At 46.8% G+C, this 12,534-nt stretch overlaps 1 protein-coding gene across 1 annotated transcript in view; it reads left to right on the top strand.

The window, feature by feature from the left end:
* LOC126259745 (uncharacterized) overlaps window positions 1-12,534 on the top strand; it is a 333,725-nt gene that overhangs the window by 191,702 nt on the left and 129,489 nt on the right. The window contains exon 3 of the mRNA XM_049956735.1: window positions 10,313-10,633. Within this exon, the coding sequence (XP_049812692.1) occupies window positions 10,313-10,633 (321 nt within the window). The remainder of the gene's footprint in view (window positions 1-10,312; window positions 10,634-12,534) is intronic.

Genomic DNA, 12,534 nt, shown 5'->3' with positions numbered 1-12,534 from the left:
AGACGGGGACGTAATAGACGGGACTCTCCGCTTCCCGTCACTCCAGGCAGAGCTCCCGACAGCTGGTTACTCAGTGTCTCTGTAGGCCTTCGCCATCCTCAGCCTTCACCATGTCCTTGCCTTCCACACAAGACTAAGACCGACTGTCTAGTAGTGCTGTACCACAAAACACATTTGTTCTTTTCACTCTTTTGATTGATTGTCCCAAAAAACATCCATAATAAACTAGCCTCCAGTAACCACTCGGTTCCCTTCAACTACACCACCGTGATAGACCCTTCCAGGTTAATTTCGCAATATAGCTGTCGTCTGGAAGACATAAATGTTAATTTAAAAAAAAAAAAACAGAGAAGGGCGAAAAGGACTCGCGTTCTGTGGGCTTCAGCAGTATCTCAATTACGTATATAAATAATAGTAATAATTTCGTGTGGCCCAGTGGGCTAGTGCAAGTCCCCTATTATTGGATACCACTTCAGCGACTTTCGTGTCTGTAGTCTGTCCAATCCAACTGGGGGAATGGGACGTACAGTTTAACGTGGAATTCGAATCGCATATCGTTTCTTGTTATTCCTCATGTAACTGAGAAGTGAAGCTAGACTGAAAAATCCGTGGTCCAACTGAGATTCGACCCCGATTCGCAGGCACGTCCTTTACCGCTAGAACACCAGGCCCGACATCTATAAAGATATTTCATCTATAGATTTTGATGAGTGTGTTAACGAATATCAAAATTTATGACGTATATGGCCGGATCTTTTGATCGCATTGACTTAGAGGCTTAAAGTTTTTACACTATCAAGAAAACATAGAACTCAGCAATATGACATAAATTTCAACTTGATACGTCAACCCATTCCTGGGGAATAGGGGTCTTAACAGTCAGCTAGTCAGACTTTCAACAAAGTGATCCTGTACGGTTTTCGTTTTTACAGAGTGAGGTACGAAGCTCTAAATAGAACACGTTGCAGCTAATGATGTACGAGTGTTCGTTTTGACAAATAGCCTCAATGTGCCTGGAGCCGCTACGCTTTCATAACTACTCTAATAAGTGGACAAGAAAATGCTTTCTGGTGCGGGTCGGGTGATACATAGGGCAGTTACGTTCTCTTATATAATTTGAACCATCGGTTGGCTCAGCAACAAGAATACAGAACGTTAATACGAGGGTTGTGGGTCCGAGTCGCTATGTGCACTACTTGATCAAATCAAAAGTATCCGGACGTTTGGCTGAAAACGACTTACAAGTTCGTGGTTACCTCCATCGTTAATGCCTGAATTCAATATGGTGCTTGTCTACCCTTAGCCTTGACGACAGCTTCCACTTTCGCTGGCATACGTTCAGTCAGGTCTGGAAGGTTTCTTGGGGAATGGTTGCCCGTTCTTCACGGAGTGCTGCATTGAGGAGAGGTATCGATGTCGGTCGGTGAGGCCTGGCACGAAGTCGGCGTTCCAATACATCCCAAAAGCGTTCTATAGGATTCAGGTCAGGACTCTGTGGAGGCCACTCCATTACAGGGATGTCATTGTCATGTAACCACTCCGCCACAGGCCATGCATTATGAACACGTGCTCGATCGTGTTGAAAGATGCAATCGCCATCCCCGAATTCCTCTTCAACAGTGAGAAGCAAAAAGGTGCTTAAAACATCTATGTAGGCCTGTGCTGTGAAAGTGCCACGCAAAACAACTAGGGGTGCAAGCCCCCTCCATAAAAAACATGACCATGAATTTTACTGTTAGCCCTACACCCGCTGGCAGATGACGTTCACCGGGCGTTCGCCAAACCCACACCCAGCTATCGGATCGCCACATTGTGTACCGCGATTCATCACTCCGCACAACGTTTTTCCACTGTTCAGTCGTCCAATGTTTACGCTCTTTACACCAAGCAATGCTTAGTTTGGCATTTACCGGCTTGATGTGTGGCTTATGAGCAGCTGCTCCACCATGAAATCCAAGTCTTCTCACCTCCTGCCTAACTGTCAGATTACTTACAGTGGATCCTGATGTAGTTTGGAATTCCTGTGTGATGGTCTGGATAGATGTCTGCCTATTAAACATTACGACTCTCTTCAACTGTCGGCGGTCTCTGTCAGTCAACAGACGAGGTCAGCCTGTACGCTTTTGTGCTACACGTGTCCCTTCAAGTTTCCACTTCACTATCACATCGGAAACAATGGTCCTAGGGACGTTTAAGTGTGTGGAAATCTCGCGTACTGTCACATGACACAAGTGACACCCAATCATGTGACCACGTTCGAAGTCTGTCAGTTCCGCGGAGTGCCCCATTCTGCTCTTTCACGATGTCTAGTAACTACTGAGGTCGCTGATATGAAGTACCTGTCAGTAGGTGGCAGCACAATGCACCTAATGTGAAAAACGTGTTTTTGCGGGTATCCGGATACTTTTTATCACACAGTGTAGAAATATTTTCTATTTTCAATTTTTAAGTTACTTATACTACAAATAAAACGAGGTAATGCTCAATATGTTGTATTTATTAAAATTATGCTATGAGTATGAAAGCAGGAAGTAAATAGAAATTTGCGACTGTAAATTAATTTCCGGGTTGGAATTAAAAGGTGTACCCTTGAACTCCGTTTGTAAAATTAGATTCTTTTGTTATTTTACACTTGATGATTTACACATCAAAACAGGGAACTTACTATCACTTGGGGCTGCTCAAATGTCAAAGTTCCACAAACGGAAGTCCTGTACGGTTACAATTCCTCCTTGAATAATTATTTGCAGTGTCCTCGAGGACACTGTTAGTACAATCCTTTCTTGGAAATTATTTGTAATCCCAAATTTTTTGCCTCTCCTTTTTATGCCTCTTGTGAACAAATTAATAACTACAATACACTGAGCATTATTACGGTTATTTGCAGTGCAAGTATCGTAAAAACAGAAAACACAGAAAAATTAAAAAAGTGTCCCCGTCATGATTGAACCACGACACTCTTAATACACTTCTGTACTCTTTCCATTGCGCCAACCGCTACGTTGAGACAACGCTCCTATAAATGTCTAATATCTCACGCGACCAGCGCCAAGATTACTTTCTTTGTAGATGCTTTGCCATCTGGAACTCGTAAATTCTGTCATTTTTATTTCTGACCAAGTCCTGCAAAACCATAAATTTGGAAGAAATCAGTAATTAAGAGTAGGCACGTCCCGTTGTAAATGCGTCACAGCTTTTTAGAGCACATTCCCGTGCACAGGTCAGCTTTACTGGGTGCAGTGTTTCCTAGGCTCTTGAACGTGAGCGCTTAGCCGCTTTCCAGCTGCACCAAGCTTCTGTGCAATACACAGAACGTTCTCTTCCGCAAGGGATCATTAGCCATGGAGGTATTTTACTCAGGGTGGCCGAGGAAACTTGTTTCCCTCGTTCCTCTTTAATCAATTACTGATAGGTACTGCGTTGGCACATGCCTTTCGAATAACACCCCACTGATTGAACCATCACAGTTAGTTGACGGTTTCCAACAGTTTTACAAACAATAATAATGTAGGCCGAAACAATGAATCAAAATTTGAGCCATCATAGGGATTCGAACCTACGTCTTGTACTTACTAACAAGGGAAACTCCCTGTCGCACCTCCTTCAGATTTAGTGGTAAGAGGACCCATGGATAGCCTTTCAAAAACGGAATGCAGATCCAACATGAAAACAGGAAGAAGGTGTACTGCACTGTGAAAAAAAAAGAAAAATAGTGTCAGTGAACGGTTCAAGATGCAGAAGTGTAATTTAGAGGAGACCGTGAGGCACGTGGTGTCGTGGTAAAGTGGTTTCGGGGTTGGACTGCTAAGTGAGCAACACGTGTTCAAACCTCCCTCGTGCCAACTTTTTTTCCCGCTTTTCGCTTTATTAAAATTTATGTCTATATCGTGGTGTAACGTCCGTTTTCAACAGCGAGGTATAAGGTAGGGACCTATAATGACAGTTGATCCCGCGGAACTACTCTATTAGCAGTCGAAAGGATGTGGCTTTCGAACGGTAACCTCAAACGTTTGATGACAAGGCAACAACTCAACCGAATCATCCACCGGATACAAGGCGTTAGTGACAGCACGTGCGTCATATGATAGGAATCCCTTATCGACGCACCTAATCTGTAAGGCTGGTTAGTGAGTGAGGTATACCTCCTTGCTTGTTGTAGTTAAAAAAAAATGGTTCAAATGGCTCTGAGCACTATGGGACTCAACTGCTGTGGTCATTAGTCCCCTAGAACTTAGAACTACTTAAACCTAACTAACCTAAGGACATCACACACATCCATGCCCGAGGCAGGATTCGAACCTGCGACCGTTGCAGTCGCACGGTTCCGGACTGCGCGCCTAGAACCGCGAGACCACCGCGGCCGGCTGTTGTAGTTCAATGTGAATTTGATCACTCCCAAGGAAATGATGAAAACACAATAGTATGACACATAAGCTGCAACAAATGGACGCAACAGTTTCACAATTACATAGTTCCTCTGTGCTCTGTTAAAACATATGTTTTCAAAGTTTTTAAAGTTGCGTTCCGTTTTGTAAAGCTTGACTCTTGAATTTCTTTGTTGTGGCGTAGTTCACACGTTTATTCTAAAACCAATAAATAGTATGACAACTGCCAAGACTACAGAAAAAGAGCAAACATTTCAGTAACCGGACGGAGAGTCCATAATGTTGTGAAAAAAATAAAATAAATGGCACGAAGAAGTTTTGCACACAGCTCGCCCGCGTGGCAGTCCAACACTGTGACCACGCACCCAAGACGCCGGTGCTGATACAGGCTTTCTTCATTGCACTTCTTTTTCTTGGACCGTTCTGTGTTTCTATTTTGCTTTTTGTTTCACAGTTCATTACATCTTATTCCTGTTTTCATGCGTGATCTGTGTTCAGTTTTTGACAGGCTATCCTCTGGGCCACCTTACAACGAAATCTGAATTGCGTGCAATGGGGAGTTTCCCATGTAAGATATATGAAAGGCCGTTAACTCTTCTAAATTTTAATCACTATCACAGAGGCTCTCCAATACTGGGATAGCACCCTGGCAGTGAGCTAAACGGTGTTAATCCTGCCTGTACCTCACGCACAGGTAATATAAGAATGGCGCAGTCGAAAGTAGTTCGCCTCCCCTTTGAATGCGAATCCATTTCGATTTCCGAAGTAGCGTTAAAAAGCTAATGAAATCGACAGTTTTATACACTAACCGATTGTTAGCATTCTTCTGTCAGCGTTTCAGTTTAGTTCATCAGTGAAGGTAGACATTTCTCTTTGCGGTCTGCAAAACGACTTTCTCAATAGAAGAAAGAAATCAAATTGTGGAAGCATATATGAAAACAGGATCGATTAAGGAAACTCGCGGAATTTTACAGGTCGAGTATCCGCACAGATGACTACCAGGAAAGAGAGCAATACAGAGTCCCCATTTATAGTTCTCTGCAAAATGTGAAGCGACAAAGAATTCCTTCAGTTCGCACACCAGAAGTTATTGGAGACATTCACATAAGAATTATTCGGAGCCAAAAGAAGTCTACACGTAAACTGGCCCAACAGGCACTTGTAAGTAGGAGGAGTTGCAAGCGAATACTGAAAAAAAAGTCTTAATTTGAAGTCATATCATGTGACGGGTGTGCAGCAGTCACGGGAGGATGACAGGCAGAAAACTGTAGATTACTGCACGTGGCTTTTCAATAACATCAACGATGGTTTGTTAGACCTTTTCCATTACATCATGAGTGCTGAAGCATGGTTTCATCTTTCTGGTTACGTGAATCACAAAACACGAGGTGCTGGCCAACGGAGAATCCTAACATGGTGAGTCAGTGACCACTCTATGATGAAAAAATCGATGTTTGGTTCTGCAGAATGTTCGTCTGACGATACGCAACAACTCACTGAGAGCCTTTGACATGGTCCAATGTGTGGCATAAACCAACGTTCACGTAGCATCACGACTTCCCATTTAGCGCAGATCCTACCAATACCGAAGGGTATTGCAGACCGCCTCATGGCTGCCGTTGGTTATCATGCTAGTACTGGAATGTTATTTAAGATCAAATATGACACGTTAACCCTACAGTTCCGGAACGGTGACCTCAATCTCACAAACGTGCGAAACAAAGCTTTTCCGCCGGCCGAAGTGGCCGAGCGGTTCTAGGCGCTACAGTCTGGAACCGCGTGACCGCTACGGTCGCAGGTTCGAATCCTGCCTCGGGCATGGATGTGTGTGATGTCCTTAGGTTAGTTAGGTTTAAGTAGTTCTAAGTTATAGCGGACTGATGACCTCAGATGTTAAGTCCCATAGTGCTCAGAGCCATTTGAACCATTTTGAGTCCATGATGTCTTCACTGAGGAACGAACTGTCAGCAAACATTAATGGGCACCACGTTCGTCGGATCTAAAAACATGTGATTTTTTTCATGAGGTTTAACATAAAGAGCAATGTCTAAGAAGCAAATCCACACGCAATACATAAATCTAAAGGCAATATTAGCCGTGAGGTTGTCGCCATCGATATCCGAACTTTATGCCGGGTGTACCTGAGTATGTTTAGACGTGCACAGCTGCGTACTGATATTGCGGGGGGTCAGTTTCAATATACACTCCTGGAAATTGAAATAAGAACACCGTGAATTCATTGTCCCAGGAAGGGGAAACTTTATTGAATCATTTCAGGGGTCAGATACATCACATGATCACACTGACAGAACCACAGGCACATAGACACAGGCAACAGAGCATGCACAATGTCGGCACTAGTACAGTGTATATCCACCTTTCGCAGCAATGCAGGCTGCTATTCTCCCATGGAGACGATCGTAGAGATGCTGGATGTAGTCCTGTGGAACGGCTTGCCATGCCATTTCCACCTGGCGCCTCAGTTGGACCAGCGTTCGTGCTGGACGTGCAGACTGCGTGAGACGACGCTTCATCCAGTCCCAAACATGCTCAATGGGGGACAGATCCGGAGATCTTGCTGGCCAGGGTAGTTGACTTACACCTTCTAGAGCACGTTGGGTGGCACGGGATACATGCGGACGTGCATTGTCCTGTTGGAATAGCAAGTTCCCTTGCCGGTCTAGGAATGGTAGAACGATGGGTTCGATGACGGTTTGGATGTACCGTGCACTATTCATTGTCCCCTCGACGACCACCAGTGGTGTACGGCCAGTGTAGGAGATCGCTCCCCACACCATGATGCCGGGTGTTGGCCCTGTGTGCCTCGGTCGTATGCAGTCCTGATTGTGGCGCTCACCTGCACGGCGCCAAACACGCATACGACCATCATTGGCACCAAGGCAGAAGCGACTCTCATCGCTGAAGACGACACGTCTCCATTCGTCCCTCCATTCACGCCTGTCGCGACACCACTGGAGGCGGGCTGCACGATGTTGGGGCGTGAGCGGAAGACGGCCTAACGGTGTGCGGTACCGTAGCCCAGCTTCATGGAGACGGTTGCGAATGGTCCTCGCCGATACCCCAGGAGCAACAGTGTCCCTAATTTGCTGGGAAGTGGCGGTGCGGTCCCCTACGGCACTGCGTAGGATGCTACGGTCTTGGCGTGCATCCGTGCGTCGCTGCGGTCCGGTCCCAGGTCGACGGGCACGTGCACCTTCCGCCGACCACTGGCGACAACATCGATGTACTGTGGAGACCTCACGCCCCACGTGTTGAGCAATTCGGCGGTACGTCCACCCGGCCTCCCGCATGCCCACTATACGCCCTCGCTCAAAGTCCGTCAACTGCACATACGGTTCACGTCCACGCTGTCGCGGCATGCTACCAGTGTTAAAGACTGCGATGGAGCTCCGTATGCCACGGCAAACTGGCTGACACTGACGGCGGCGGTGCACAAATGCTGCGCAGCTAGCGCCATTCGACGGCCAACACCGCGGTTCCTGGTGTGTCCGCTGTGCCGTGCGTGTGATCATTGCTTGCACAGCCCTCTCGCAGTGTCCGGAGCAAGTATGGTGGGTCTGACACACCGGTGTCAATGTGTTCTTTTTTCCATTTCCAGTAGTGTATTCTATAATTTTTTTCACTATATCTTTCATTGTAAATAAATGATACGTCCATTTCAGTTCTTCATTTCTGTAATTTTACTGAATTTCCTTTGTACTTACACAGGCTACATTTATCTGCATCGCCCAGTACTTATCACATGCACTTGATGTCCCTAAGTCATACTCAGTTTCACCTTTATCTACGATAATGATGTAGGTTAGAGCAATGAATCAACATTTTTTTCAGCGTAGGGATTCCAACCAGGTTCCTGCTTGCTAAGGCAGATGCTAGCCATTACGCCACATTGAAATGGCAGCTGGCACAGACAATACGTCTTCCTCCTCACACTAATGTAGGCCACGCAGCGGTGGTAGCTGCAGTGTGAATGTGGCGTAAATGCTAGCGCGTTTGCCTTAGTAAACATGAACCTGCGTTAGAATCCCAGAGCTGATAAAAATTTTAATTCATTGCTTCGGCCTACATCTTTAACGGCGGTAAAGGTGAGACTCAATATGCCTCACAAACATGCACTGTTTGTGATAAATAATTTTACAAGCATTGCTGACAATGTACACTACTGGCCATTAAAATTGCTACACCACGAAGATGATGTGCTACGGACGCTAAATTTAACCGACAGGAAGAAGATGCTGTGATATGCAAATGATTAGCTTTTCAGAGCATTCACACATGGTTGACGCCGGTGGCGACATCTACAACGTGCTGACATGAGGAAAGCTTCCAACCAATTTCTCATACACAAACAGCAGTTGACCGGCGTTGCCTGTTGAAACGTTGTTGTGATTCCTCGTGTAAGGAGGAGAAATGCGTACCATCACGTTTCCGACTTTGATAAAGGTCGGATTGTAGCCTATCGCGATTACGGTTTGTCGTATCGCGACATTGCTGTTCACGTTGGTCGAGATCCAGTGACTGTTAGCAGCATATGGAATAGGTGGGTTCAGGAGGATAATACGGTACGCCATGCTGGATCCCAACGGCCTCGTATCACTAGCAGTCGAGATGACAGACATCTTATCCTCATGGCTGGAACGGATCGTGCAGCCACGTCTCGATCCCTGAGTCAACAGATGGGGACGTTTCCAAGACAACAACCATCTGCACGTAACAGTTCGACGACGTTTGCAGCAGCATGGAGTATCAGCTCGGAGACCATGGCTGCGGTTACCCTTGGCGGTGCATCACAGACACGAGCGCCTGCGATGGTGTACTCAACGACGAACCTGGGTGCACTAATGGCAAAACGTCATTTTTTTGGACTAATCCAGGTTCTGTTTACAGCATCATCATGCTCGTATCCGTGTTTGGCGACACCGCGGTGAACGCACATTGGAAGCGTTTATTCGTCATCGCCATACTGGCGTATCACCCAGCGTGATGGTATGGGGTGCCATTGTTTACACGTCTCGGTCACCTCTTGTTCGCACTGACGGCACTTTGAACAGTGGACGTTACATTTCAGGTGTGTTACGACCCGTAGCTCTACCCTTCAAATGGCTCTGAGCACTATGGGACGTAACATCTGAGGTCATCAGTCCCCTAGAACTTAGAACTACTTAAACCTAACTAACCTAAGGAAATCACACACATCCACGCCCGAGGCAGGATTCGAACCTGCGACCGTAGTAGTCGCGCGGTTCCGGACTGAGCGCCTAGAACCGCTAGACCACCGCGGCTGGCCGCTCTACCCTTCATTCGATCCCTGCGAAGCCCTACATTTCAGCACGATAATGCACGACCGCATGTTGCAGGTCCTGTACCGGCATTTCTGGACACAGAAAATGTTAGACTGCTGCCCTGGCCAGCACATTCTCCAGATCTCTCACCAATTGAAAATGTCTGGTCAATGGTGGCCGAGCAACTGGCTCGTTACAATAGGCCAGTCACTACTCTTGATGAACTGTGGTATCGTGTTGAAGCTGCATGGGCAGCTGTACCTGTACACGCCATCCAAGCTCTGTTTGACTCAATGCCCACGCGTATCAAAGCCGTTGTTACGGCCAGAGGTGGTTGTTCTGGGTACTGATTTCTCAGGATCTATGCACCCTAGTTGCGTGAAAATGTAATCACATGTAAGTTCTAGTATAATATATTTTTCCAATGAATACCCGTTTATCATCTGCATTTCTTCTTGCTGTAGCAATTGTAATGGCCAGTAGTGTATGCTGTGGCCAGTAGATACGGCATTAAGGACACATGGAGCGATTTTTATTGAAAGCAGCTTGTTGCCTGCGTGTTTGGCGGCAGAACTGCTGTGAGTGGGGCGGCATCAGATGGTGCTGGTGGTGTTGTTGTTGCAGCGCGAGGCGGGCGGCGGCGGCGCGTGGCGCGGCGTGGCGCGCTGCCTGCTGGCGCGCGGGGACCTGCTGGTGCTGGAGGACCTGGCGGAGCGCGGCTTCCGCATGGCGGACCGCCGCCGCGGCCTCGACGCCGCGCACTGCGGCGCCGCGCTGCGCCAGCTGGCGCGCCTGCACGGGCTCGCGCTCGCCATGAAGCGCCGCCGCCCCCAGCGCTTCCGGCAGCGCGTCGCCGGCGCCCTCGCGGAGACCTTCTTCGTCGGCGACAACAGCGCCTGGTACCGCGAGTACTACCGCTCCGCCGCCGACAACGCCGTTGCCATGGTACGCCAGCGAGGCTCCCTCTACAACTAGGCTCGACGGGCAAAATACTACTCACCCCTTCAAAGAGCACGGATTGTCCGCCCCCGGTAGCTGAGCGAACAGCCGAAACGGTAGCTCAGCGTGTTCGGTCAGAGGGTTGTCTGCCCCCTGTAATAAAAAGACCTGAGTTAATTGATCAACGACGAACTGAAACGGATGTCTTAGGACGTCTGACCAGAGCAGATGCAACGAACGAAAACGAACAAAATGAGATTAAAAAAAAAGTGGTCAACGCGACAGAATGTCAGTACTGAGGGCGCGGGTTCGATTCCCGTCTGGGTCGGAGTTTTTTTCCGCTCAGCGACTGGGTGTTGTGTTGTTCTAATCATCATCATTTCATCCCCTTCGACGCGCAACTCCCCGAAGTGGCGTCAAATCGAAAGACCTGCACCCGGCGGACGGTCTACCCGACGGGAGGACCTAATCAAACGACATTTTATTTACCTTGCGATTACCACATTTTCGGCAAGCAGAAAGGACATTTGGTTGGCGGTAGCGGGGGAGGGAGCGGCGGAGAAGAGTTTTTCCAACGATAAGAACGTTTAGACATCGGTTCTAGAACTGCTCCGTAACCGAGGAGCAGATTTCAATCGTCGAGGAACTGAACGATTGGTGAAACTTTCCGACTGCTGTGTGCGTAGACATGGCGACCACATAGAAAAATCTGTGTCCTTTTTAATGTAGTGTAGTATTCAATAAAAGTTACTTGGACAGCCATAATAATGTGCAACTTACTCTGTGAAATTACGGCAAGAAAGGAAGAATGAACTGATTGTTGGTGTTAATAACGATCATCCTCCTTTACCTCCTCTGCATTACTGCAGATGACGTTTCACTGAGCACATTTGTTCTGTGCATGCAGTACACGTGAGGCGCCTAGTTGTTTCCACTGCACTGTGTGGAATACGAAGGTTCTCTTATAGTTCACTAACCTGCTGTCTTCAAGTTGATGTCCCCAGCGCAGAAAACAGCACGCAGGTCGTAGGTTCTGTATCTTGAGGCTGAAACTGACTTTTAGCGAGGTTCTGTTCTGAAATAATGTATCACTTCTTTGGGATGCCACTCGCGTATTTTAATATAGCCACACGAGAAGACTACATGCTCTTAATACAACACCTTCTGATACAGCAAAGTACATGATCAAACATAATGTTTACGAAAATGTATCTTTACACTGTTTGCGGCACGTGTCTGTGTCTCATGACTACCGGAGTGAATCTTTTATTACTGAATACTGGCAAACACAACCTGCCACAGATAATATGACTGTACATCTCGACTACCTAATCCAGAGTGACGAACAGGAACTTAAATAAAAATTGGAAACACATCCTACGATAGACAGCATGTCTGTTCCTCTCGACTGCCTCATGCAGAGTGACGAACAGCCCGAAACACTTCGCGCGCCATACCAGAAAAGTCGTGACCCGAACGCTTCCGAAGTGCTCCGGCTGCAATTTCGTCAGTCTTTTGTTTTTGATTTAAATTGTTTTTAATAATTCTAAAATGACTGATTGATAGTCAGCTGTTGAGAGATATTTATATTAAAAAGTGAAGTCATTCCAATGAGTAGTTTAACTAATAATAATAACTATACCTTAACGTTTTGACGCCCTTGCTCCGAACAAAGTAGCCAATCACAGAGCAGTAGCATTATGCAGGCGGTTTTTCTCACGGGAATGGTACCGAATCTAACATCTGTCACAGGTACCTCATACCACATTTCCACATCTATATACCTCTTGCATCTCCACTGCTCTGGGAACAGATTCTTGGAGCCTAATATGTTAGCTGATTAAGCCAGAAATATTACAAAATCCACTCCTATTAGACATTGTTAGTTTCAAAGGGAAAAAAGAAAA

This window comes from Schistocerca nitens, chromosome 5, assembly GCF_023898315.1.
Source record: "Schistocerca nitens isolate TAMUIC-IGC-003100 chromosome 5, iqSchNite1.1, whole genome shotgun sequence".
Taxonomy (NCBI): Eukaryota; Metazoa; Arthropoda; class Insecta; order Orthoptera; family Acrididae; genus Schistocerca; species Schistocerca nitens.
Note: the sequence above shows the minus strand (reverse complement) of the source record. Positions and strands in the feature narration are given on the sequence as shown.